The sequence below is a fragment of the Periplaneta americana genome, chromosome 1 (assembly GCF_040183065.1).
Source record: "Periplaneta americana isolate PAMFEO1 chromosome 1, P.americana_PAMFEO1_priV1, whole genome shotgun sequence".
In the NCBI taxonomy this organism is placed as follows: Eukaryota; Metazoa; Arthropoda; class Insecta; order Blattodea; family Blattidae; genus Periplaneta; species Periplaneta americana.
This window is the reverse complement of record NC_091117.1, coordinates 130,299,868-130,325,042: the sequence shown is the minus strand read 5'-3', so window position 1 is coordinate 130,325,042 and position 25,175 is coordinate 130,299,868. Positions and strand designations below refer to the sequence as shown.

The following is a 25,175-nucleotide window of genomic DNA, read 5'->3' as shown; positions in this document are numbered from 1 at the left end:
AGATGACATCAAATCATTATATGTGCAGGATTAATGTGATCCTATGGACTCCAATAAATATCTCTACGATAGGAGTGTCTTGGCTTTTCGAGGGTCAGACCCATTGGTCCAATGTGGGTCTTGCAGTGATCATCCAAATCTGAGATGTGGGGCCTGTGAATCTGATATTGACAGGTGGACCATCCTGCCTCAGCCCTGACAGTCAGACGAGTACCTGATAAGCCCCAGAGCCCATGGCCCCAAGGTATTACATGCATATACAGTGAAACCTCTCATTTACGGACATTAAAGGGACATAACGATCTGTCCGCATCTGGGAAGATGTCCTTTATTGGGAAGGAGGCTCCCCAATCTAACAGTAAATTTATAATATGCATAATGCAGCCCTTCATGCTTTAAACGAAATGTATTACTTTAATTCTAAATACAGTATACTATACTACAGTAAATTCTTTGCAACTTTGAACTACAGTAGATAAGACCGAAAAAGGAAAATACAGTTCTATGCCATGCAATTTTATTCTAGGTCTACAGTTATGCAGTACTGTAATTTACAGTTTTCGTTTTAACCTTTACGTTCAGGTGCCATGTCTCTCGAAACAAAACATCCAGGTTCTGTCCGCAGTCAGGAGGTAAAGCAAACTTTAGGACTGTGAAACAGCTGTCCATGTCCGTGTCTGAAAGTATCCGTAAACGAGAGTTAAATTTATCATTATTTCTATATTATTTTAGTTGGGACATAAAAATATGTCCATATATGAGGAGTGTCCGTATCTTGGGGGTATCGTAAGGAGAGGTTTCACTGTATCATGACTGTATGTCAACATCAGATACCTATACAACTCTCAAGATTTCACTTATTTTTAACTATTGTAAATGATAGATGAAATAAGGGGAAAGTGGAGAGTGTTGGTGAAATGAAAGGAGGAAATGGAGTACCTCAAGGAAACCCCTCAGCAACATCTGCTTTGTCCACTGCAGATTCCATTACAACCTGATCGGGAATCAAACCTGGACTGCCTGAATGGAAGACCAGTACACTATTGCTTGTGGCTTATAGGAGTAGTAAGCACAATAAGCCTCAGACTGTGATGCAAGCCTTTGGGCCCCTCCTCCATAAAAAGTACTAAATAATGATCATTATTCCTAGAAACAATATTTGCAATCAAGACCTCTTCAAGTGATATGTCTACCCAGTGCCTTTGCTTCAGTAAAGTCTCATTTTATAAACCTATGGATCAACAATTGTCTCTCTTCTGACAAAGGAAAAATTTTACAGTCCGTAAAAAAGAAACCAAATGACCTGGAAATGTACAAAAATTTGCCTAGACATGTTCAAACATTTTTAACAAGCAGCCAGAAGAGATCACATTGTCACACAATTGTACCTACACCAATTTCACCTTTCTGATAATCCTATTTGTCTGTAGTGTAATAATCATGATGAAGATCTGGAACACATTCTTCTATACTGATCATCCATAAACCACAAAAGAAATAAATTAAGATCATCAGTACCAGTTGCAGAAGAGACAGCTCTGCAGTATATATGGACTACACCCCAACTCTGGCTACTAGCAACAGGGATCTCTAATGAACACTGATCAAAATTCCCCTCATTTGTCATGAAAAACAAGAACTGAAGAGACTAAAGTGGACTTTATGTTGTCAGCAAATAGCTGGATACATTAAGAGGATTGATTGATTCCTAGAAACAAGGTATTACATTATGTATCACGACTTGACACGTCATTAAGCTTGCAGATATTTATACCCGACTTAAAATGACTACAGAAATAAGTCCATTGTGACTTATTGAAATTCTGAAGCTAAATTTGCAATAATAAAATTGAAAGAACAAGACTAGGCAAAGTGTTTTGGAAGTTTTTACCAGAGTTAAATTTGGTATTTTTGAGTCGTAAAACTAACAACCATTTCCTTTAGTTGCAGCAGCAATGTCAGTGAACAAGGTAATATGAAGGAGTTCATATGTTTATTACTCCAACGATATTTCGAAGTAAGTTCATTGCATTGTTAAAAGATTATTATTAAGGAAAACATTGATTCCTTTTAGTAATGTTTGGTTACATTCCAATACACTATGTGAAATAAAATAAAACTAGCTCTCTGGACAGTAAATGTATAAAAGAGAGATAGAAAAGTGGCAATCCAAATTGCATGCCCTTAAATTCAACCCTTTTGTGGATAATCCAAACTCTAGCTCTGATTGTTTGGTGTTTATTATGAAATAATATATTTACAGTAGAACCTCGATTATCTGTCGTAATGAAGGGGAGAGGAGGAATGGTTAACCGAAAAGGGCAGATAATCTGTTGTTTGTTCTAGCCTTATTATTATGTTCTTTTAAAGAATTGTGTCACTTTTCTCTGAACATTATTGCCAGAAATTTTTCTGATCTTCATTCTAATTCTTGGAAGTTAAACTATGTCCAGGAACGAAGTGTTATCATTTTGCTTCAAAAATCTCATGAAGGTTTCCTCTGATTCAAGTGTAGTTTGTAGTGGAACAGATGATTCAGTCACCATCAGATAATCCAATGATTGGTTAATGAAGAGAGGGATAATCGAGGTTCTACTGTATTTAGGTTTATGTTCTTAAAGATATCTTTATATGCCCCAGGTTGAATACCACTGATTTACTGTGTAATTTAAATGTATATAAATTATATTAAGAGAAGTAGAAATTTATTTTAAATTCAAAACATGGCCCTTATCCAAACCTGTCCAAATTCACCATTTCCTGACCCATTTATAAACTGACACATCGTGTTTTGTTTTGTTGCCCTCTTCTCCAGGCTCCATAAGTAGCTACGCTGGAATATTGAAAGGCTGCTCTCCGGGCTCCATGTCAGGTACTGTTGGTATGTCTGGAGCATATCATCACTATGCAACTCAATAATGTAATAACATACTTGATGACTTTATTCTTTAGGAATTCTAATGATGCCAAATATAAGAAACTTTATATTTCTGAAGCTGGTATCTCTACAGTCTGTCCAGAGTGCAACTCCTACTGATTATGTTTGTCTTCCAAACAGAAGAAATTAAGAGAAAGATACATATATTCTAAATATTCACATTTGCTGTGATTAATACCTTTCACAGTTATTGTTAAACAATATTATGAAGTTTCATTACAGGAAAAGCAGTTAATTCAAATGAGAGATAGTGTATATATTTCATATCACATTCTCTCTAGAGATGGGATGATATTAGTTGATAAATCAGTATACAATTTGTAATTGAAAGAATCTGGTACTGCCAATAGAATCCATAATACTTGCTGTTCTTTGTGATTTCTCTTAATGCCATTTTTTACACTTCAAAATCAGATTCATAAGTCTCTGGTCTTTTTTGTCTTCTCAGCATTGTTGTTCTACTGACATTTAGTAATGTTTTTATGACCCAGGTGTATTGTCATGCGTGTCATGAATATATTTATTAGACCCAGACATGATTAGAAGTCTCTTAGAAGCAAAATTAGGGAGTATGAAAACCTAAACATTTAATTGAGAGTACTAAATGTAATATTGTCAGATCACGTTTCTTCTTTCTCTTCTTTTCTTATTGTTTTTCTCTTTGTCTGCCTTTCCGTCTCCTCTTTCATATTATTTCTTCCTGCTCCTTTTGTTACTGATCACTAGATGTCAGATGTGTAGGCACTAAAAGCTAAGAATGTCACCAAGTACACTAGAGTGGATGTGGTGTCAGTTGGAAGGGTTTCTAGGCGTGATTCACAAGTCTCTGAAATCTAACAATAGGTTAAATGAGTCACATGGACTGCAGTAAGTGCTGGTGTGTTTGTGACGATTAAGACTATTAACAAAATATTGTCTGTTTTTTCTTTTGATACAGTTAACAGTCTTAATCATAATTTACACATCAGCACATGGTTTACAAGATTCATGTTGTGATCTGTTTATCTACAGTTAGAATTTGGAGACTTGTGATTAGGCCTAGAAAACCCTCCCAATAGACACTACATGCACTCTATTGTCCATCCAACTCAAGAGTGAAACCTTATGTTAATAAAAAATGTGTTGTGATGTCTCATGATTGTCCATCTGCCACAGAACACCTTTTGGCATAAAAGAATATAGTCTGTTATCATGTTTTATATTTGACCGTTTATTTTTTGTTTTGAAATAAATACTGTTATAAAATAATAAAATCTATGATAAGTAAATCATTATACTTTAATGTCAAATATATTTACCATAAGATTACATCATTCATAAGCCACCACCACTCCTTTAGTTCAGATAAATGGAGTTCTACTGTAATACATTTTGAATAAGAAGACAGCATTTCTCTCATACCCTGTAATACTCAGAAAGAACATGTGCTGAAGGGAAGTCACTATGTAGATAGAGAAATAGAGAGATGCTGTGAACCATACACACTCCTTGAGTGCAGAGTGATACAGACTGCATTGTTTGTGTGAAGTTTCTTCCTTGAGCTGAATGGATTATAGTATACTCAGTGGCATTCTTAGCTTTTAGTGCCTATAAATACAGTGTCTACTAATCAGTCTCTTCCTTCAGACTGTATTTAGAATGCTTGTTTTGGTTTTCAGAGGTCAACCTAAATTATTCCTTATAATTGATAGCAAAGAGATGGCTTTATGTTCATTTGTAGCTTTTTTCTCTAGTTTTAGGTTATACTTTTGTCTTTATTTTCTGATCTAGCAACTAAAATAAAATATTTTCAATTATTAACTGAGAGAGTTGCATTTAATTTACTTTGGATACATTTCAGTACAGGAAATTTTTTTTTTTCTGAAAGTATTACAGCTTTTAATTTTAAATTTTAGCTTTGATAATGAGTATTGAGAAACTCTTTCCTATTGTCCCATCTCTAATTCTTTCCAAAACGTAGAAAATATTGAAAATCTTTATAATTGTTATATATTTCTTCCATTCTTAATCTCAAAATACATTGAATACAGGCATCCTTGTATCAAAACAATTTTGAAAAGAAGTTGATATTCTGACATGTGTACCTGAAATAAATATAACAAAATTATACAACACCAAATAATACAAATAAACATGCAAGACTGAAACATTTTGGGTAATTGCACTTTGCTGAAAATATATTACATCTAGTGTTTGGAGTAGTTCCTTGGTTTCATCTTAAGACATGAATGATGCTTCATTGAACTCACTAGAGTAAGGTTGCCAGATGGGTTTTTGTAAAAAATTAGGGAAATTCCTTATTTTTTTAACAAAAATGAGTGAAACTCGCATTTTAAACCTTATCAATCTGAAAATGAATGTCCTGCTAACTGAAAAAAAATATATAGGCCTATGCGCGCATGCGCGCCCACACACACACACACACACACACACACATACACATATATATATACAGGGTGAATACTATATGCCATCTCCAAAGACTAGGGTGTAATAGATCACATCAAAACATGCTTAAATAAAGTAAGAACCAATATTCTTATCTTGCAGTTTTTCCCAAATGTCTAATGGGGCAATAATTTCTGTGGGTAACGCTTCTGTATGCACAGGTTAAAACTCAGATTGTAGGTCTAACTCCCACATATCCTCGCCGAACATCCAACACTTACACATTGCACTTTCGTCACTTCAAACACCATGCACACAGGTTTGCTAGGATTCAGTTCAACTCCGGACAATGGGCGGGTCGCGCAGCATGCTTTAAAAACCAGTGCCTGCTTGACATGCTCAATGTACGTGCTTACCTTACTTCACAATGCAAAACAGATACATATTGCAACATCATTTTGAACTGGGACACTGCACAGAGAACTCACAATACAGTACTTGAAATCAAACCAGCTACAGTTATTTTTTCCACAGTTCTTGTACTAAATCCAAGAAATCCGACCATTTCAGGGTCAGGTAGACCTACATGTCACACATATCACATCGTTGTTGTGTTCTTGACATTTAACTCCAATTACTATGAGCTATGGATCAAAAGTAACCTTTGACATGTGGGTATTGCCTCTAATATCTCCATAACTAATCTTCGTACCATGATGATGCCTGTCTCAAATTTTATTGCCACACTATCCTCTATCACGCTCCAGTCTTCAAAGATGGCATTTAGTATTCACCCGTGTATGTATGTATGTATGTATGTATGTATGTATGTATGTGTATATATATCTGAAAATGCTGAGTTAAAAAAAAATATTTTTCAAGTTACCTGAGTTTGTTTATATTTTTCTGAAGATCTAGCATTTCTTAACAGTGTCACTATAAAAATCTTGATAGTCCCATTTTGAATTGATATACACTTACTTACATATGAGTCATTCCACGTCAAATCGCACAAAATTATACAAATTTTGACCTTCATATTTCTGATTGCGTTTATATTTTTTTTTACCAACTCTATGGGTCTAATAAACCAACAAGTGTACTTTTATTTCCTCCTAAGTCCACATGTTTTCATGTTTTTAAAATATTGCATGTTAAAATTCGTTAAAAGTGTCGCACAATCCAACATTTAAAGCATCATATTTCCGAGGATATTTATGTTAAAATTTTTTTGAAAAATGCATTTAAAAGCTTAAAGTACTGTCTTTTGTTAAATATTTACTAACTAATTTTAATATAATTATTACAAATATTATTTTATGATTAAATGTTTAAAAGTTAGATATCAATGTGAAATAGCCGTATTAAAAATAAAAAAAAATGCATACTAGGTGCACTGAAGTATTCTTAATAATTCCAGAAAAAATCATAATGGGATCGCCAATAGTTTAATGGAAATTTAATTACTTACGACACAATGTGTAGCGGTCGGCGCAGCAGCAGTGGACAGGAAGCGTTGAAGCGCGCTGGGAGGTTTATCGGCGCTGGATGATCGACTGAACATTGCAAGATTACACACAGTAGGGATCAAGTCACTCGAGAAAACACTGCTAATTTACTTATTATGATATCCTCAAATATTTGTACATTATGCTTTTTAAACATTTGTTTTCATTCACACTACACTTTAAATTTTCATTCGCCTACCTTCTTTCTTGAAAGAAAATTGTTTTACTAGGCCTAAATCTTCAGTTTTTGCCAACGGAATGAAAGAATGTAATTTTAATGTACCATTTATTGGATTTAGATTGTGGTATCTGGCCTGCAAGTTTTCAGTGTGGTTTTTGTGCTTATTCAATGGACAAAATATAAATGACACTTTAGAAATGTTTTTTGTGACCAATCAAACAGTTTTTTTTGTTGATGTTGTTTTATAGGATCTTGTATAGGCTGCTCTCGTTGCAAGTCTTTTAACAGTTCCTCCAATGCCACCACATGGACCTTTACCATTCGACGATGCAAAGAAGTGTCATTCAGCACTAATTCCATAATCGTCTTCATGTAAGCAATTGTTTTTAAAATTATTTTTGTTTTTGTATTATTAACTTGATCCATTGGAAAAGTAAATGATTTTTTTCATATCGTTGAATTCTTGCTTTAAGAAGTTGATTGCTTCGGATTGAAAACAATGAAAGGAATCGGTGTCATGTTTCATGCTTTCTGAGATGACAACAATATTTTTGTGACGAATTTCTTTATCTTCTTTGAAATATACTACGAAAGGATGTATTGTGTCTTGGCATTTTTTTCAATGCACACCTTGTACTCAATCTTGTATTACAAATGAATAATTTTCAGAAAAGTCTGCAATAGGCCTAACTATGTAATTTTCAGGTTGTACATTTTCTTTGCATTCCGTCAAAAATAAAATATGGCGACTTTTGAAGGGATGACGATGCATCTTCTACATGAAAAACTTTACTTGCTTGAAAGCCTTTTATTTTTTTTAACTTTTCACGGGGGTATCGTTTTCGTTGTAGTTTTCTTTTCTTGATAGGGGATTCTATTGACATCAAACTCTTGTTTAATTCCTCAATATTGGTGATTTCTAGCACTGTATCCATAGATCTGCTAGAATAAGGACTGGGATAATCACTCTCTCTGCCCGCACTTTTATTTGATTCATGTTTACTAATATCACAAGAACTACCGGCTTCACATATAATTTCATCTGACCTATCTGGAAGTTGATAGAATTTTTACGGAAGGAATCACATATTCGCACATTCAAAGACTCCTTTAAATTGAGCTTTATCAATAAATCGCGACTTACGCGTCTTAGTGTTTTCTTTTTAAAAGCGTGATTAGAAAGGTCAAATGGATTTAAACACTTGTTATATATTACGCGTTCTTTACCGTCACTGATGTTGTATAGAAGTCACGTCACTCCATGAAATTCAAACCCAGACTGATTATTTTTCTCTTCTATATTTTGTCTCCTGCCATCTGTTTACTGCCATAAAGTTTACTGCCTTACCCAGCCTTGCTATCTTTAAACACTTCGCTATATTACAGTATAAACATACAGCATTGTGAAGGGCTCCCCCTCTTAGCTGTTCTGACAATAGTAAGATAACTTTAGATATTTACTGTTCCTTATGATGAATGAATGCATTTCTTTCGTAGTGTTGCGAGATCAGATATTACATGCAACGGGGGATTTCGTAAAAATTGCCGTCGACAGCTTCTAGTCTATCTATGGCTGCAAGTAGTACATTAGCTGGGAATCGCGAGCGCGTGCATGCCTCCGGAAAATAAATCGTTACAAATGTATGTGTGGAGATCCCACATTTCTAAATGCAGTAGTTTACAGATAATACATCAGGGAACAAGTCTATAATTTTTTCAGATTTTTAACTTGGCTATTTAATATAGTAATTATGCTTTGAAAAAGAAATTATTAAAAAAATAGGCCAAATTTTAAATTTATTAGTGATAGGCCTAAAGTAATAAAAAGTGTTATATTTAGTCTTTAAAATGCGCCAAACCGCAAATCTCAATTATTTATAGACACAGAGTTCCAAGTGAGTTTCTGTAACAGTGCGCGCATAATTTGCGTAATTTCAGATAGTCATAACTACACAAATAATTAATAATTGTGAAAATAAAACAATACAGGTCTCTTTATTTGATGTCTGGAATTCATGAAAAAAAATTTGACCATTTCCGAGAAGGTAGTGTTTTATGGCTGTGCGATTTGACGTGGAATGACTCATATCTGAGATCATTAAAACAGTGGAGTATCTGTTCCTGCATTTGATTATTTGCGATTCATCATGGAAAAAAAAACACATTCTACAGGAGCATTAGAACCAAGAATTGCCACGACTGCTGATGAATTTCTCCAATTGTGGTGTATAATTTTCCATGGCAGTGAACACAAATATCCATCTCCTTCCACAGATTTACTGCTGAAATCTTTTGTACCCGTAATTAAATCTTGAGTCATATCTTTCAACACTGCATACTCGTCAAATAATAAATCCATATATATTGATTTTACATTGTGATTAAAATCACTGAAAACTGGCACATTTTTTAATAGGGCTGAAGAATTTAAACTATTTTTATAGTCATCAAAGTTCTCTCTTTTTAAAGCTTGAAATGTGAGGCAGCCAGTGCTCTTGATATATGTCAAGGATACTTTTTGTTGCAGGAGTAATGGAAAGCCATCTTGTAATCACGCATCTTAATATTTCCTGCCATTGACAATTCACAAATTTAAAGAAATCTTTGAGCTCTTCTCTTATATTTGTAGACCCAGAGAAATGGCTGTGTATCTTAAAAACAATAATCTCAGTGTCAAAATTTAACCAGCTGCAGGCATGTTTCACAGCATTATGAAGTACCGGGGTTACTGCAACCAATCTTTGGTAGATTCCCACAGCCACCTTCCTTTGGATTCTCAGAAACAGATTTGTTTTACAAGATTCACATTAGTTTATCACTCTCATATGCACGTGTCTTTTCAGTATTCAGTTCGTGATCAGTAAGACCTTTTTAAAATTAATTAATTCAGCATTGGAAGCTGAGGTTTCAGGTTAAAAAAAACAAAAAAAAAACAACAAAAAATCTGAATACCAGCCCAGGGATTAAAATACCTTAGGCAAACAGGAAGCATCTTTCTTTTGCAATAATTAAAGGCATCTGTTGAAATTGCAAATGGTACAGCAAGAATCTTCTCAGGCGGTCTACTAATGAAGGCAAGATGGTCACTTGTTTTTGGAGCCAACATATTTACAACAAGAGCTTCAGCTTTAGTGCGACCACAAGATGACTCTTAGCTATTTCCGAATCATTAAATACTTTTCTACATATATATAGCAGTCCATACTGTTGTATGAAATTCCATATGTTAAATAAAAGTAAGTTCAGCTGCAGTGCGGCAGTTTTAATGTTAAGTTGAGACAAAGCTGCAGAAAAAAAAACAATCACTCCTCATCTTTTTCGATGTTTTGGTATCTCTTTGTTTAGCCACTTGTTTTACAGAAAGACTGTTTCTTAATACCTTGACACCACCATGTCCAATATTCAGCAATTTTTCATGCAGCACACGATGAGCTTCAGTAGGGTTATTCAGTTTGGCACAAGCCAACTACACACATTTTCCCACCTCTTTTAAAAATATACTTTTTTTTTCCAATGGAGAATCCTCATTATCTCAAAATTTCACTTCTCTAAATATTTAGACAGCATAATTAAAACACCAATTACTTTGAATTTACTATTACTTGGGTCACATAGCAGAAACACAAAGACATGATAAAGACGCATTTCCAATCAAAGTGAATATCTGGATTTTGGCTTTCTTGTGATGTCACTATCGAGTATCGATTAGTAAGCAAGCGATCATGATTGAGCAATTACTTAGAGCAGAAGTATCCTTAGAACTGACTTACAATGTTACAATCGATTAGTCCCATGATGTTACCAAACTTACAAAAATAAAACTCCTGAAATTTAACTTTTAGAAAGTTTTTCAACTTAAAGGGAGAAAAGCTGGAAATTGATATCTTAAATCAGGAAGCAAGAAATGTTAACATAAATTCTCTAAATTTTGGGACATTTGGCAACCCTTGACTATAGTGACATTGTAGCTCCTACCTGGAAGCATAAGCCAGTTACCATTCATTTCCCAGAGGTGAAAGGAGAAAGTTGTCCTGAAACATTTGATGAAGTATTGTTCTTGACATGGTACAAGTACTCACAAGTTTCGTTGAGTTCTGTAAGTTGAAAGAACTCTGTATTTCAACATAAAGAAAAAGTGGCGATATTGAATTCAAGTGTAAAATCAGTAAAGGACTTAAATATTCGTGTTACAAAAATTAAACATTTGAAGACAGTTACAAAAATCTAAACCACTATGTGTGAAGCAAGAGAGTTAATGGCTTTATTGTCAAGAACTCAGCATTGGAACTCTTTCTAATTTAATAAAATTTTATATTAAAAAAAGAAACTGCATTACAAAAAGTATACTTGATTCACTCGTAAAGTTTCTCCATTCCATATATTTCATTTATGTTCTTGCTTTTCTATACATATACAAATTTGCAGTTTATAAGAAAAGTAAATGCAATTTTGTCTTGAAATCAAATTGTAACAGTGAAGCATATGGAAACATTCAAGAGATTACTAACTCTCTTTACTAAAATATGCCACTGTTATAAATGTCTGTAATATAGGTAAGCTTAGATTTTTCAAGAATAAAAATTTGTCACGTAATTTCTAGGATAGAGAAAGTAATTTATATGCTTTTAATGCATAAAAATAATCCTAGGAAATGAGTGGCTGCGAGAAACCCTCCTCAGACCAGATGTTTGAGTGTGTCATATATGGTCTGTCACTGAAATTATCACATTTTATTAATATTGACTTTGTTCATTTTAGTATAAAGGTAAATGCAACAAAGCTTTTAATGTTAATGCTAATTTGTCTGAATGTGTTCCCGTTGAAAACACACATCCCTCTGTGAATTAATAAAATCTCAGAAATTGGTTTTTTGTGTTTTTATTTTGTTATTTAATGGTGTTGTATGAATTTAATTGTTATGTAGCACTAGTGAAATTATAATATGGTTATAATTGGCAAATGGAAGGAGACATTTGATGTTTTTTCCTAGTCTCATTAAAAGGAATAAAAGAATATACATATCACTAGCTTTCTTTCATATGTATCATTTTTTTTTATTCCTTTCATAACTGGCACGTAGTTTGTGGGAGATGCAGTAATTTTGTTTACTTTCTCTTTTCATCCAAGAAATTGTTACTTTTTTGGCACTAATTAAGACAGGTGAGCAGAAAGGAGATGTTTCGTTCGTAATTTTAAGAAAAATGTTTGTATGTAAAACCAAATTGCTTATGCTTGAAATTGTATGTTATTGCATTATTTAAATACTATGGCATATTTATTTCTGTTCATATTTTTAACTGTTTCTTTTCTTCATGCAAGTTACAATGATCTTTGCTTTATGCATGATAAGATAAATATTCTAAGAAAGCTTTATACAATCACAAAAAGTTAGATCTTTACTTCATTATTACCTAGGTAGTTCATTCTAGCTTTTCTGCATTTTATGCTTTTATGCACATTATGTCTTAAGTTCGAGTGTAGTAAGATGTTGCACACTATCATTGATAAAATATGCGTTTATGTTATGTCATTGTACATTGCATTTTTGAACAAAACTTAATATTTATATGTATTACATGTGACATAAATGTGTTAAAATTTAGCCATTATATTAAAAAGTATTTAAAAGTATGTCATTAACAGAAAACTGGTATTTTACTGTTCATTTTACATGCCTATGAATGTGATTTTTGCTAAGTGTAGGCTATTTAATGATTTTTCTCGTCAGATGTATAACAATAGAGAGTATTTTTTAATATAAGAATAGCATTTTCTGAGAAATGTCTTCATATTCCACAGATGGATGTGTGTGTTTCTTTTCTTTTTCTATATTTTATGACAGTTATATATTTTTAATTAAAAGAACCAGAGAAAATTTTCACGACTACATCATTTCTTTTAACAACAGAATAGTTAAGATCTTGAACACAGTTAATTTTGTTAACATAATCAGTAGAATAAATGAAGACACAACCTTTCTGTCGTTAAAAATGTTATGTTTTACGTTCATTATCACATGCCATTACAACTGAATCTTCTAAAAAGATGACATCTGCACTTTAAACTTAGGTGAGTTGTTATCAGATACATTTCAATAAAGATCACAGTTGTTTATTTAACAATTAAAAATTAAACTTATTAACATAAAACAGTCTTCTGATTGAGGTTCTGGCTGATATGTACATCTCTTATCAGACAGTACATATCACTTAACAATATGTGTCAGAGGAAGAACAATTGTTTATATGCATCTGAAGTCTGACTAGTGTAATGTGTAGCTAGTGGGCGATATATGCAATAGAGGGGGAAAGGAACTGGCCACTCTACCCCATTATATCCTGGCCTATTGCCTCATAAGTGGTGCCTTCTTGGTCTCACTTGTGAGGTTCAGACTTGTCTTAGGACAACACAACACAACAACATAAAACAGTGCATACATCTTAATAATAATAATAATAATAATAATAATAATAATAATAATAATAATAAAAATAATTGTAAATAAACCCACTACTTAAATGACACTAAAGCAGTTTGAACATGAGTTATACACAACAGTGAAGCTTTCCAAAATATAGGCATAATAATAAATTCAATACAACTTAGACAATGAACTTGCTTTTCATATGGAAATAATAGATATTTATATGAGAATTGGCTTGTAGAATGCCAGTTGTCTGTCTGCTTGTCTAGGCCCAAAACTGCTGTAATAAGGATGTAAATTGACTTCACATTAAGACAGCATAAAAATTTAAATGATTAAAAAAAGAATTGAACAATATTACACCAAAGTGTGAAATTTTACTCCCTCTTATAACAGATAGTGCCTTAAAAGCATGCATAAAGTGCAGAAGTAAATGAGTTTAACAGACCCTAAAATATGATGATTACATGTACAGGAGATGAAAATCAAAAGAAAAGAGAAGAAGACACAACCTAAAAGGAACAAACAAGAGAAGATTAAAACTTACAAGTTTAGAGAAGATAAGGAAGTACAGAAGCAGTTCACACAGAAGGTGGAGGAGAAGGACTGTCAAAAGATAGAAGAGAAGGTGGAAGAAATGGTTTTGTAAGAATAATGGACTATGTTGAAAATGATACTACCAGAAGTTGCAAATAATGTATTTGGAACCACAAAAGTGAGATAATTTAAGAAGACGAGTAGGTGGAAGGATGTAATAAAGGAAGAAGTAAAGCCTAAGAAGGATAAGTGGAAGATTTACTTGAGAAGCAAGAATATATAAGATTATGAGAGATATAAGGAACAAAGAAGAAAGGTGAAAGAAGCAAAAAGCAAATCATGGGAGGAGTTCGGACAAAGAATGGAAAATAACTATAAAGAGAATCTGAAGTTATTTTATTACATATTGAAAACATATGAGAAAAGGGAAAGAATGTCCTCTGAAATTTATAAGAGATAGAGAAGAAAGAATTGTAACAGAAGAGATGGAAAGAATACTTCCACGAATTGCTTAATAAAATGATAGTAATCTACAGATAATAGAGGAGTCAGGATGATTAGTGAAAAATTATTGGAGAAAAATAGGACAATTCATGCTGCTTTTATCGATTTAAAGCAGGTCCCAAGATTAGAACTTTGGAAATCTTTGAAGGAAAGTAGAATTAGTAAATCACTATATAACTCCATAAGAAGTCTGTACATGAACTGTAGAAATTATGTACCAACGGGAAATACAAGATCTGCAGAGTTCAATATGAGGCAAGGAGTTAGACAGGATTGTAATCTTAGTTCCCTACTCTTTATTACATACCTTGATCATATTACCGTATTAAGAAGTGTCATGATAAGGTCAAGAAATTAACTATTGGTAATTATCTTATGAGACCAGTGAGACTGACAGATTTGGTATTTGCTTGACGATCTGATAGGTGTAGCTTGTAATGAAAAGAACTTAAAATATAACATTAAGGTATGGGTAGAGGAGCTGAAGATTAAAGGAATGAAGGTAAAAGTTGACAGGACAAAAACTATGATCATCATCAGTAAGAAGAACGAGAATCATAGTACTATATTAAGATCGATAGGAAACAGCTTGAACATATTACCTAGTTCATGTATCTGGGTTCAGTTATTAGCTCGGATAGGAAGATGACTGTTGGTGCACTTTCTATTTTTATGTTCATGCATATTAATTTCTTATGCTACCCGATGATAAAGCAAAAGTACTTGTAGCCACTACTTGTTTTTACATGCCATTCACTTATTGAATGATTCATAATAAATAGACAGTCAAATGAAGGCTGTTTGTATTATCATTTTTATTTGTTTGTATTGACTTGTCGGTCCAATATGTTTTGTAAATTATCTTGGCAAACTACATTGCCTGCTGAATGAAAGAAAGTAATAATCATTCCCATTCTTAAAAACGACAAATTTGTATTTGAAATTAAAAGTTATAGATCCATTTAACTTACTAGTATCATTGTAAAAGTAATGGAAAAAATGGTATCAAATAAACTGAATTGGAACTTGGAATCCCAAAATTTAATTTCACCATGTCAGGTTGGATTTAGAGAATTCCATTCAACAAACTAACAAATTCTTCTTTTTAGTCAAGAAATAATAGAGTTTAGATTCAGTGTGTGTTAGAGATATTAAAAATGAAAGGAAAGAAAAAATAATAGTGAAGTATTCGAGGAGTCAAATTGCAGAGGTATTAGAAGCAATTGAAAATTATGAGGCAAGATTAGGAAGTGTAACTAAGTAGAATTGAGAAAAAGACCGAGAAGTAATAAGATAAATTTTGAAGGGGGAATGAGGAGAATAAGCCAGGGAAAAGGAAATAGTAAATTAAGTGACAGTGAGTGGAAGATAGTGAGAAAAGAATATGGAGTGTTTTCTGTAATAAAGAGGGAAAGAATCGCTAAGTGAAAGTGAATGTGACTGCAAATAAGAAGAGTGAGCCATAAGCTATATCAATATGGGAGAAAAAAGTGATAAGTTAATTAATCAATTTGATGGAAAGAAAGTACAGTATTACTAATATTCGAACATTAAAACAGCGAATGAATGCAAAAGAAATGAAAGGAAAGGTCATAGGGTAAATAAATAACATAATGTAGTAAGATAGAGGAAAAGTATAATATAGATAATTATGGCTCCTTAGTTTTACTGACGGCTCCTTGCTAACAAATCAAATCGGAGCAGGTGATGGAGTCTGTTCTCCTTTTACAAACCCCTTGGATTTGGTACTACAAATTTTGATGGAGAAGTCGAGGCCATATCTACGACACTTCAAAATCTTCTGTACAGAATAGCTCAATTCCAGCAAGCAGTAATTCTTTCTGACTCAAAAGCAGTCATTTTAGCTATAACATCACTTTAACACCAAAAAGTCAACAAATTCTTGAGTGCTGGAAATGCCTATTTCACCTCAACAACCTAAAGAAAAAAATAGTTTTTCAATGGATACCAGCACACTGCGGATTGACTGGCAACGATGCTGCTGATTATCTTGCCAAAAAGGCCTGTGGTACTATTCAGAAACCTGCTACACAATTATCCTATTATACAGCAAAAAGAATGATTACTTCACAATACCACAAAATTATAACAAATCATCTCCAAATTTCCAAAAATAAAAATAAATAATCTGTCTCAACCCAAAACATCCCTGGATACCCAAGGAAGAATGCAGGTGCAATTTTTAGACTGTTTACAGGCCACAACTGCTTGGCCAAGCATCTCCACAGAATTGGAATATCTCCTTCACCACTCTGCCCCTTATGTGATCTTCAAGAGGAAATGGATCAAAATCATCTTCAGCACTGCCCAGCCACTATCAACTTGGCGTCCTTGAGTGAAAAATACTGGAGAGCGAGAGAATTAATGATTTCGTTGTCAGAAATTCGGAATTAGCAAACAACAACAACAACAACAGATAATTATGAATACTAGTTAGGGAAAAAAAATGTAGATAAACAGAAAATACAGGGATAATAGTGAATGAAGTTAACAGTGATAGTAGAAGAGGAATAGCAGATTGTAGCAGGGACTGTTTCTGAAAAGAATAATGTAAACAAGTAGCTAATAGTAGTAAGGAATGGGATGGAGGGAAGACAAAAAAGGAGAAGATTTTAAAGGTATCACGAAGGTCGGTGGATGGAAATTATAGATTACAATAGAGATTATCTTCATATACTGAAAGATAGAAGGGGATAAACAGGATATGAGAAATCATTTTAGATATGATGAATGAAGATTGTGACAAATGCAATAGTGTAATGGTGGACTGTATACAGAAATGTGAGGGAAACCACTACGTGAAAGCTGTCTGCAGAAGTCAAACCAAAGATTATTTTAATGAGAAAAAAAATACACTACAGTTTTTATAGATTTTCAAATTGCATACGATTCTGTTTGTGCCAAATTATTAAAAAACTATATGATTTAGGCACATGAGGTTATATGTTTTCCTGGATTTCCCATTTCATAACTCAACATTTTATTGCAACCATATATGATAAAAGTATCTCCAAATATAGATAGATTCACCACGGATTACCAACAGGTGCAGTTCTTAGTATATCATTTTTTAATATCTACATGAATGATCTGCCACAAACAATATAAACTCTAGAGTAAAGTGTACTCTTTTCGCAGATGATTTAATAATGTGGACCTCCAAACCAAGAAATATAAGCAAATCAAGATTTCAGGTACAACTCCCTGTAAAGTTGATTTGAATAATTTCGAGGGAAAAATTGTTCCGGAGCCGGGTATCGAACCCGGGACCTTTGGTTTAACGTACCAACGCTCTACCACTGAGCTACTCGGGAACTCTAACTGACACCGATCCAATTTTTCCCTCTATATCCACAGACCTCAGAGGGAAAAATTGGATCGGTGTCGGTTAGAGTTTCCGAGTAGCTCAGTGGTAGAGCGTTGGTACATTAAACCAAAGGTCCCGGGTTCGATACCCGGCTCTGGAACAATTTTTCCCTCGGAATTATTCAAATCAACTTTACAGGGAGTTGTACCTGAAATCTTGATTTGCATAATACACGTTACTGTTCGTTAACAGAAAACCACAATTTAAGTCACACGGAGTTAGTGTGCACTCGAAGTTGGTTGCTTGACGGTTGTCAGCCCACTTTGAGGTCTGTGAATATAGAGGGAAAAATTGGATCGGTGTCGGTTAGAGTTCCCGAGTAGCTCAGTGGTAGAGCGTTGGTACGTTAAACCAAAGGTCCCGGGTTCGATACCTGGCTCCAGAACAATTTTTCCCTCGAAATTATTCAAGAAATATAAGCATTGAACTTAAAACAATGGAACATTTCTTAAAAAATTATGTAACTGGTCTGTAAAAAACTTCATGACAGTTAACATTACCAATTTTTTCATTAAGAAAAAGCCCATTGTAAATGGAGGTACGTTTTGATGGAAAACTATTATCAGCAACATTCAGTAAAATACTTAGAGATGAATTTTGATACTAAGTTTACTTGGAATAAACATATAGAATATATAACATCATAAGCTGAAAGACATTTATCATTTATAAAAAGTTTGTCAGGCCTGTGAAATGGGGATGTTCAAGAAAAGCTTACTACTTCTTACAATGTCTATATGTAAAACCAGTAATTACATACTGTGGTGAAGTTTTAATAACAACAAATCTTAAAAAGATAAAACAATTAGAAATCGAAGTCTCTGATTAATTGCAGGAGCTGTCAGATCTACCAATACCTGCAGTGTAACTTATAGTAAAGTTCATCAGTCTCCTATGAATATGAACTAGAAAAGGATGTTATTATTCAGTACGAAAAATTAATCAGACTTCCATTTAGTAATTGGGAGCTAAGAAATTTCATATTTAACATTAAATCTTAGGAAAGCTTCCTTTCTAAAGTACATAAAATTAATAAAAAGATAAATCTTCCAACAAGTAAAGAAATTCTAATTCATAAAACTAACTTTACACAAGCAATAGAAATAGAGTATTATCCAGACCTTGTTGAAGATACCAAAAAAAAAAGTCCTAAAATTGCTAGCATTGGAAACTGTTTAGTAGATTTCCTAACAGAATGGCTTCATATTTTTACTGATGAATCCCTATTGTACAGCCAAAATGGAGCAGGTGCTGGTGCTACATGTCCACTTTTCTCGTTTTATAAGTTTTTAGGTTATTGTGCTACAAATTCTGATGGAGAAGTTGAAACTATCTATTCAAAATCTGTTGTATGGGATCTCATATTTTCAACAAGCTGTTATATTCAGTGATTCTAAAGCAGCTATTACTGCTATAACAACCAATCTGTCACCTAAAAGTAAAAAATAACTGATTGTTCGAAAATTATACACCATCTGATGAAGCTAACAAAGGATAGTTTTTCAATGGGTATCGGCACACTGTGGATTATCTGGTAATGAAGCTGCCGATTATCTTGCTAAGAAAGGAAGTAATATCTTAGAAACCTCCATGTCAACTTCATCATTTCCAACAGTTTAAACATTAATCAACTCGAAATATCAGGATATAGTATCATACCGTTTCCACGAATTTTCAAATAATAAAAAATGGGAGTGTCACAGTGTACAACAAAATATAATTCCTGAGTACCCAAGGAAAAATGTAGTTTGTGTCCTTTCGATTGCTCACAGGACATATAACTGTTTGTCAAAACTCTTCAACAAAATTGGAATTATTTCTTCACTACTTTGACCATTATGCAGTCTTCAGGGAGAAATGAATCAGAATTACCTTTAGTGATGTCCAGCAAGAGAGTTAATGGCTTTATTGCCTAGAACTCAGCATTAGTTAACAACAGCAACAATATATTTAAAGTAGTATCATTCTCAGATCAACTGACTTATAGATATTGAATATGAACAAAATCCACTCAATAGTTAGGGGAAAGTACTTTATACAAAGAGATAAATGGCTTGACCAGAACCACTTTCTGGATATCATTGAAGATTTCGAATTTTTTTTTATGTAATAGTTTCTCGTATAACAGAAAGTAATTTGGATCAATGTTATTTTGGTCTGAAATACGCCATAATGCTTTGTCTCCTTGTTTAGTAGCTTAGGTTGTCTTCACATTTCTTGGATATAGTGGACTAATTTCCATGAACTAGGTTAGCACGAGTTAAATTTCGCTACTAATCAGGAGGTAATGGTATATATCAGGTGTATGCGAGCTCCTATTGCTTCTTGTTATGTATGGGTAGCAGTAAACTTAATTTAAGAAATAACTCTTTACCATTATATATATATATATATATATATATATATATATATATATATATATATATATGTATGGGGGGGGGGGGTTGAAGTAATATAACTGCAGATTGTAACAGCTTATTTCTTCGCTAGAATACAACAAAAAGTTATAATATTCTAATATCACATTAGTTCCAAGTGAATACTTTACTCAGAAAAAATTATTTCCCCATAAATATTAACACTTTCACTTCATACGTACTACTCGTACAGTTCTGATTTTTACTTTTATTATTAGCGAAATTGATAAGGAATGATTTATCCCTTTGCAGTTTTTTTAGTAAAATGGACTATTTTCTTTCAAATTAAATAAAGATGGACATATATAATTATTTCCTGTCTGACAACCCTACTACAGTGACTAAGGGATAAAATGCTGCTATTCAGACCTGAGTTCTTGTGTGTATTTGTAGGTGAGCTGGTGATGCATGTTGCCATATTATGCAGACTTTCAGCCTAAATTTCTAATTAACCATGCACTTAATTATAAAACGCATAATAGGTATTTTTAATTACCATATTTTAATATATTCTATTGCTCCCTTCAATTTGCACAGTTACATCACTTCCACTCTGTGTATACAGTAAAACCTCGATAAGATGCGCCCACTTATTATGCTATCCCGTATAATATGCTTTTTTTGTCCGGTCCCTGAACATTTCATATATAATGCCTTTATAAAATACCCCATTTGTTGCACTGAAGTCCTGCATAATACGTTATTTTTGTGGAATATTTTCGATGTAATTTTCAGCAATGTACTGTAACAGTAATGAAACATTTTGGCCATTGAACTTACTGGTGCCATTAACCTGAAAAGTATTGGTATTCGACCCTTTACCTGAGAATTTAAACCTTCATACTATACAATACCCCACCATTTTGTTACGCTCTCTTATTCGACCCTTTACCTGCGTGCTTAAAGCTTACATACAATTACAATAATCCACTCTCTGCTGGTCAGTTTGTTGTCCTTAGTGTATTGAAGTGTCTGTGAATGTGATTACAATGAGTGTTAAACGAAAAGCCCTTTCTGTGTCAGAAAAATTGGAGATCTTACAAAAGTACGATGAAAACAGCACTCTTCATCAGAAACAACTGTCTGATTCATTAGGAATCCCATTATCGACATTAAGAACGATAATAAAAAATCGCGACTCAATCACTGCAGTTGCAATGTCGGGAGGATGTAAGCGCAAGAAAGTGAAGTGTGGTAAACATGAGGACTTGGAGAACACGCACATGCCAAACAACTATAAATGACTCTTTTCGAAAGAATTAAGTACAGTACATACATACAGTATGGTAAATGTCTTTAACGTATAGTACAGTAATTACATAATAGAATAATACTGTATTACCTTTCATGAATCATGTATTTCAATAAAGAAGAATGCTAATAGATACTGTATACAAGTCAAAATTAGTATACCCACCTAATACGCGGTCCCGGTTAATATGCTGTTTACACACGGTCCCTTGAACAGCATCTTATCGGGGTTTTACTGTATTTTAAAATAATATCAGTAATAGCAGCCCATGTTTTAGAATTGCGAAAACATTAAGTTGTCCAGCATACTTTATGGTAAGTTTTGAATGCAAGGTAATTTGTAGTTATATGTTTCTTTAAGAAACAGAGTATAGATACAACTAAACTACAAACAGCACACTCATTTGTGCTTCTATATATAATTACTCTGATGTAAGAAGGTAATAAACTACAAATAAGGATGTGAACATCTGTTTGTGTTATATTTTGAAGTTTTATATATTTTTATAGTATTTGAATGCAGACTTTCCTCTTGAACTGTCTTTGAAAATTTAATTTATTGTTGGTTGATTTTTAATGCACTGCATTTAGCGATAAAGCCATTAGCAGACGAACTTTCAATATTTTGAAACTAAGCTTCTTTCTGAAGCTATGATTATAGTTCCTTAGTATTAAATATTATTTAAAAGATTGTATTTGTGAGGTACTAAAGCTCTCTTTTACTTTGATAATACGAAATAGAATCATGAAATAGTTTTTATTTATAACAATGACTTTTATTGATGTAATGATAAATCATGTATAAAGGTGATGAGATATGAATTATATTTGCAGGTATTTGCTTTATTATTTTCTGTATATGAGCTTGTAACTGTCACTTGCCCTGATAACTTACACAGACGTCATTAGTGTACAGATCCTTGTATTATAAATATTTATAGTATGTGGTTTTCTATTTCATTAGTTGATTAAAATATATATACACTTTTAATATACTATGTATATAACTGGTATATATACAAATATCTTGTTAATGACCATTTTAGAATCAGAGAAGTTCCATGAGATGGCAGCAGCTACTGAGTCTCCACCTACAGGAGGATTCAAGTTTGATGACGACACAGAATTCCCACCTGTTACGCAGAAGACGGAGTGAGGCAAGAATTAAGTTTAATGATTTGCATATCACGTTTAAAATACTTGGATTGCATTTTTTATTTGTACTATATAATTCTTATGATAAAAAGTCAAAGAATTGCTGCAGTGTCAAGATAAAGAAGTAAGCCTATATAAATATATGTATGTCAGTGCACTCTGAGTTGTCTCCTCTCATCTTTATTTTGTTTAATTTTTTCCACACGTGAACCAATCTTTTTTTAAAGATTAGGTTTCTCTTGTAAATATCTTATTATTCAATTTTCATTTCAAGTTTGATAAAAATTTTGTGAGGTGTGTTTATTTTTATGAAAATGGATTTATCAATTTTGTGTTGAAAGAACGATGTAAGTGATAGTGTTTCCTCGTGTGGCTGCAGGTGTGATTGAAAGTGAATAGTTGTGTTGCAGAGATAACTGAAATGCTTTGGCTAGAACAGTATTGTCATTGGCTATTTCTAGTTGTATGCTGTAACTGATGCAAACCTTAATGGTATTCCATCACTCAACAAGTGGAAAGGAAAACAAGTTCAACATATTGTGTTAAGAAAGACACAGTACTGATAATATACTCCTCAAGAATATGAAGTTTAGAAGTGTGTTGCCTGTAATTTAGAAACATGATTGATGTCTGTGCAAAGATATATATTTAAATTTATTTTAATTTTCTCTACTATTTACTGATGCTAGCATATTTGTTTTTTTTTTCTCTCTGTCTCTCTCTTGTTCCTTAAATCAGTACTGCTCTGAAATGGAGTTACCCACATGATATTACATATAAGAATGTGGCAAAAATTTTAAATTGTTAAAACTCAATAAAAAGGTGGTATTTTTCAGAATATTGCCACTTGTATATTCACCGAAACAATTTGTCAGGATGTGTGATTTTGAATTTTATGGATTTCACTTAAGGTATATACATGCCTGAAATAAATTTTTTCAGTCTCAAATTTGATGAAAATGATTTGTTTGATTTTTTATGGAAGGATTTTATTCTTTTATAAAATATAAACTTTAACTGTATATGATGCTATGTGTGTTTTTGGTTCCTTTTAACTATCCTTTATTGTTGATAAAGGAAACTTTTCATGAAATAAAGAAAATACAGATGCATAACATATGCCTGCACTGCAGGTTGTTAATATTTTTTGCTTTATTTTAGTTCATCGCTATTGACAATTTTAAAATAAATTACTGATGTTTCAGAACTATATAACATTAAAAGAACATCTACATATTCCTTTTCAATATACAGATAATGGCATTTCAACGTTTAGCAAGACTCGGTAAAAATTTATCTTGAACTTTGTGTAGAATAAGGGAATATTTAATGATTTTCTCTTCGAGTGCATTTGCAACAGTGCATGAAATTTCTACAGTCTTCCATTTTTCCGTCCACACAATGCAACTTTTTTTAAAATTGCTTTTTGTTAATCTTCACAGCAATAGGTCTGTAGAGATCATAAATTATATTATTGCTCATAATAAATTATGAAATGTTATGTGACACATTAATAGACATTTTTAACTGTTATAAGAACATAGGTACTTTATCATAAATGTAGAAATAAAGAAATAATCCGCCTAAAAAACTGAATTTTTCTGAAAGAGTTGATGTAATTTCCTATTGTGAGTGCTTCAGTACTGCTGCCATTAGTAATACGAATACTAAAAATCAAACAGTTTTTATTTTATGTGAAGACAAAAAAATTAGTTCCTACCATGTTAACATTAATTGTTAAATGACAATTCTTTACTTGGGATATTTAAAGTTTAGTCAGTAAAGTGAGAATGTTATGTCTTTAGTAGTAGCTTTTCTTCTTCTATGCAATCTTAGCACAGTTTCATAAAATCGATATTTTTATTGTGCACAATCCATAAACATGTTATAATTGCACTGATAATAATATGTATGAAACAATAAAGTAAATTATTGCTGTAGAAAAATTAAAATCAGAAAGAAATGAATGTGTGTGTTGGTATGTGTGCATGAATGCGCATATAACACGCGCACGCACACACACACACAGTTTCTAAGCAGATTGTGAGTTCGCTTGGAGTATGAACAGGGCCAGCTTTAAGCCTATTGGACTGATTTATCACAGTCAGGCCCACCCTCCCAATTGGGCCTCTGCACTACGATGATCTACATTAATCATGTCAATACACAAAAGAACATACTGCATTGTACACCTAAAACCATTTACAGTTTTACAGAGAACCAGGAAGCTGAAGATGTTAGCATATTGGTCATCCTGTAGGGCTTGACTGTAAATAATATTGCATTTTCTAAATGAGGTGCAAGAAAACTTAATATTCTGGCTATTAATGTAGAATGGTAAGAATGGCTTGTAGGAAAATACAAAATATTGTGTGTTATAACATGACTTTTCAACATACAAAATTGTGCTCGCTCTTGGTAAAACAATGACAGATCAAACAAATGACAATCATTCATGTACTTATTCCATTGAAATCGTTTTGA

The 25,175-nt window shown here is 32.8% G+C and overlaps 1 protein-coding gene and 1 non-coding gene across 5 annotated transcripts in view; both read left to right on the top strand.

Annotated features, from left to right (window-relative positions):
• The window catches only part of Atg18a (Autophagy-related 18a), a 53,291-nt gene extending 29,573 nt beyond the window's left edge, over positions 1-23,718 (top strand). For 2 of the 4 annotated variants that reach the window (XM_069827399.1, XM_069827421.1), the window contains exons 9-10: positions 2,816-2,881; positions 22,583-23,718. In XM_069827399.1, coding sequence (XP_069683500.1) covers positions 2,816-2,881; positions 22,583-22,692 — 176 coding nt within the window. In that variant the 3' untranslated portion in view covers positions 22,693-23,718. The remainder of the gene's footprint in view (positions 1-2,815; positions 2,882-22,582) is intronic. The other 2 variants (XM_069827408.1, XM_069827415.1) reach the window with 2 other exon arrangements.
• Positions 17,897-17,968, top strand: TRNAN-AUU (transfer RNA asparagine (anticodon AUU)). Its single transcript has one exon. It is a non-coding gene; the product is annotated as a tRNA-Asn (tRNA).
• Positions 23,719-25,175: the final 1,457 nt, after the last annotated feature.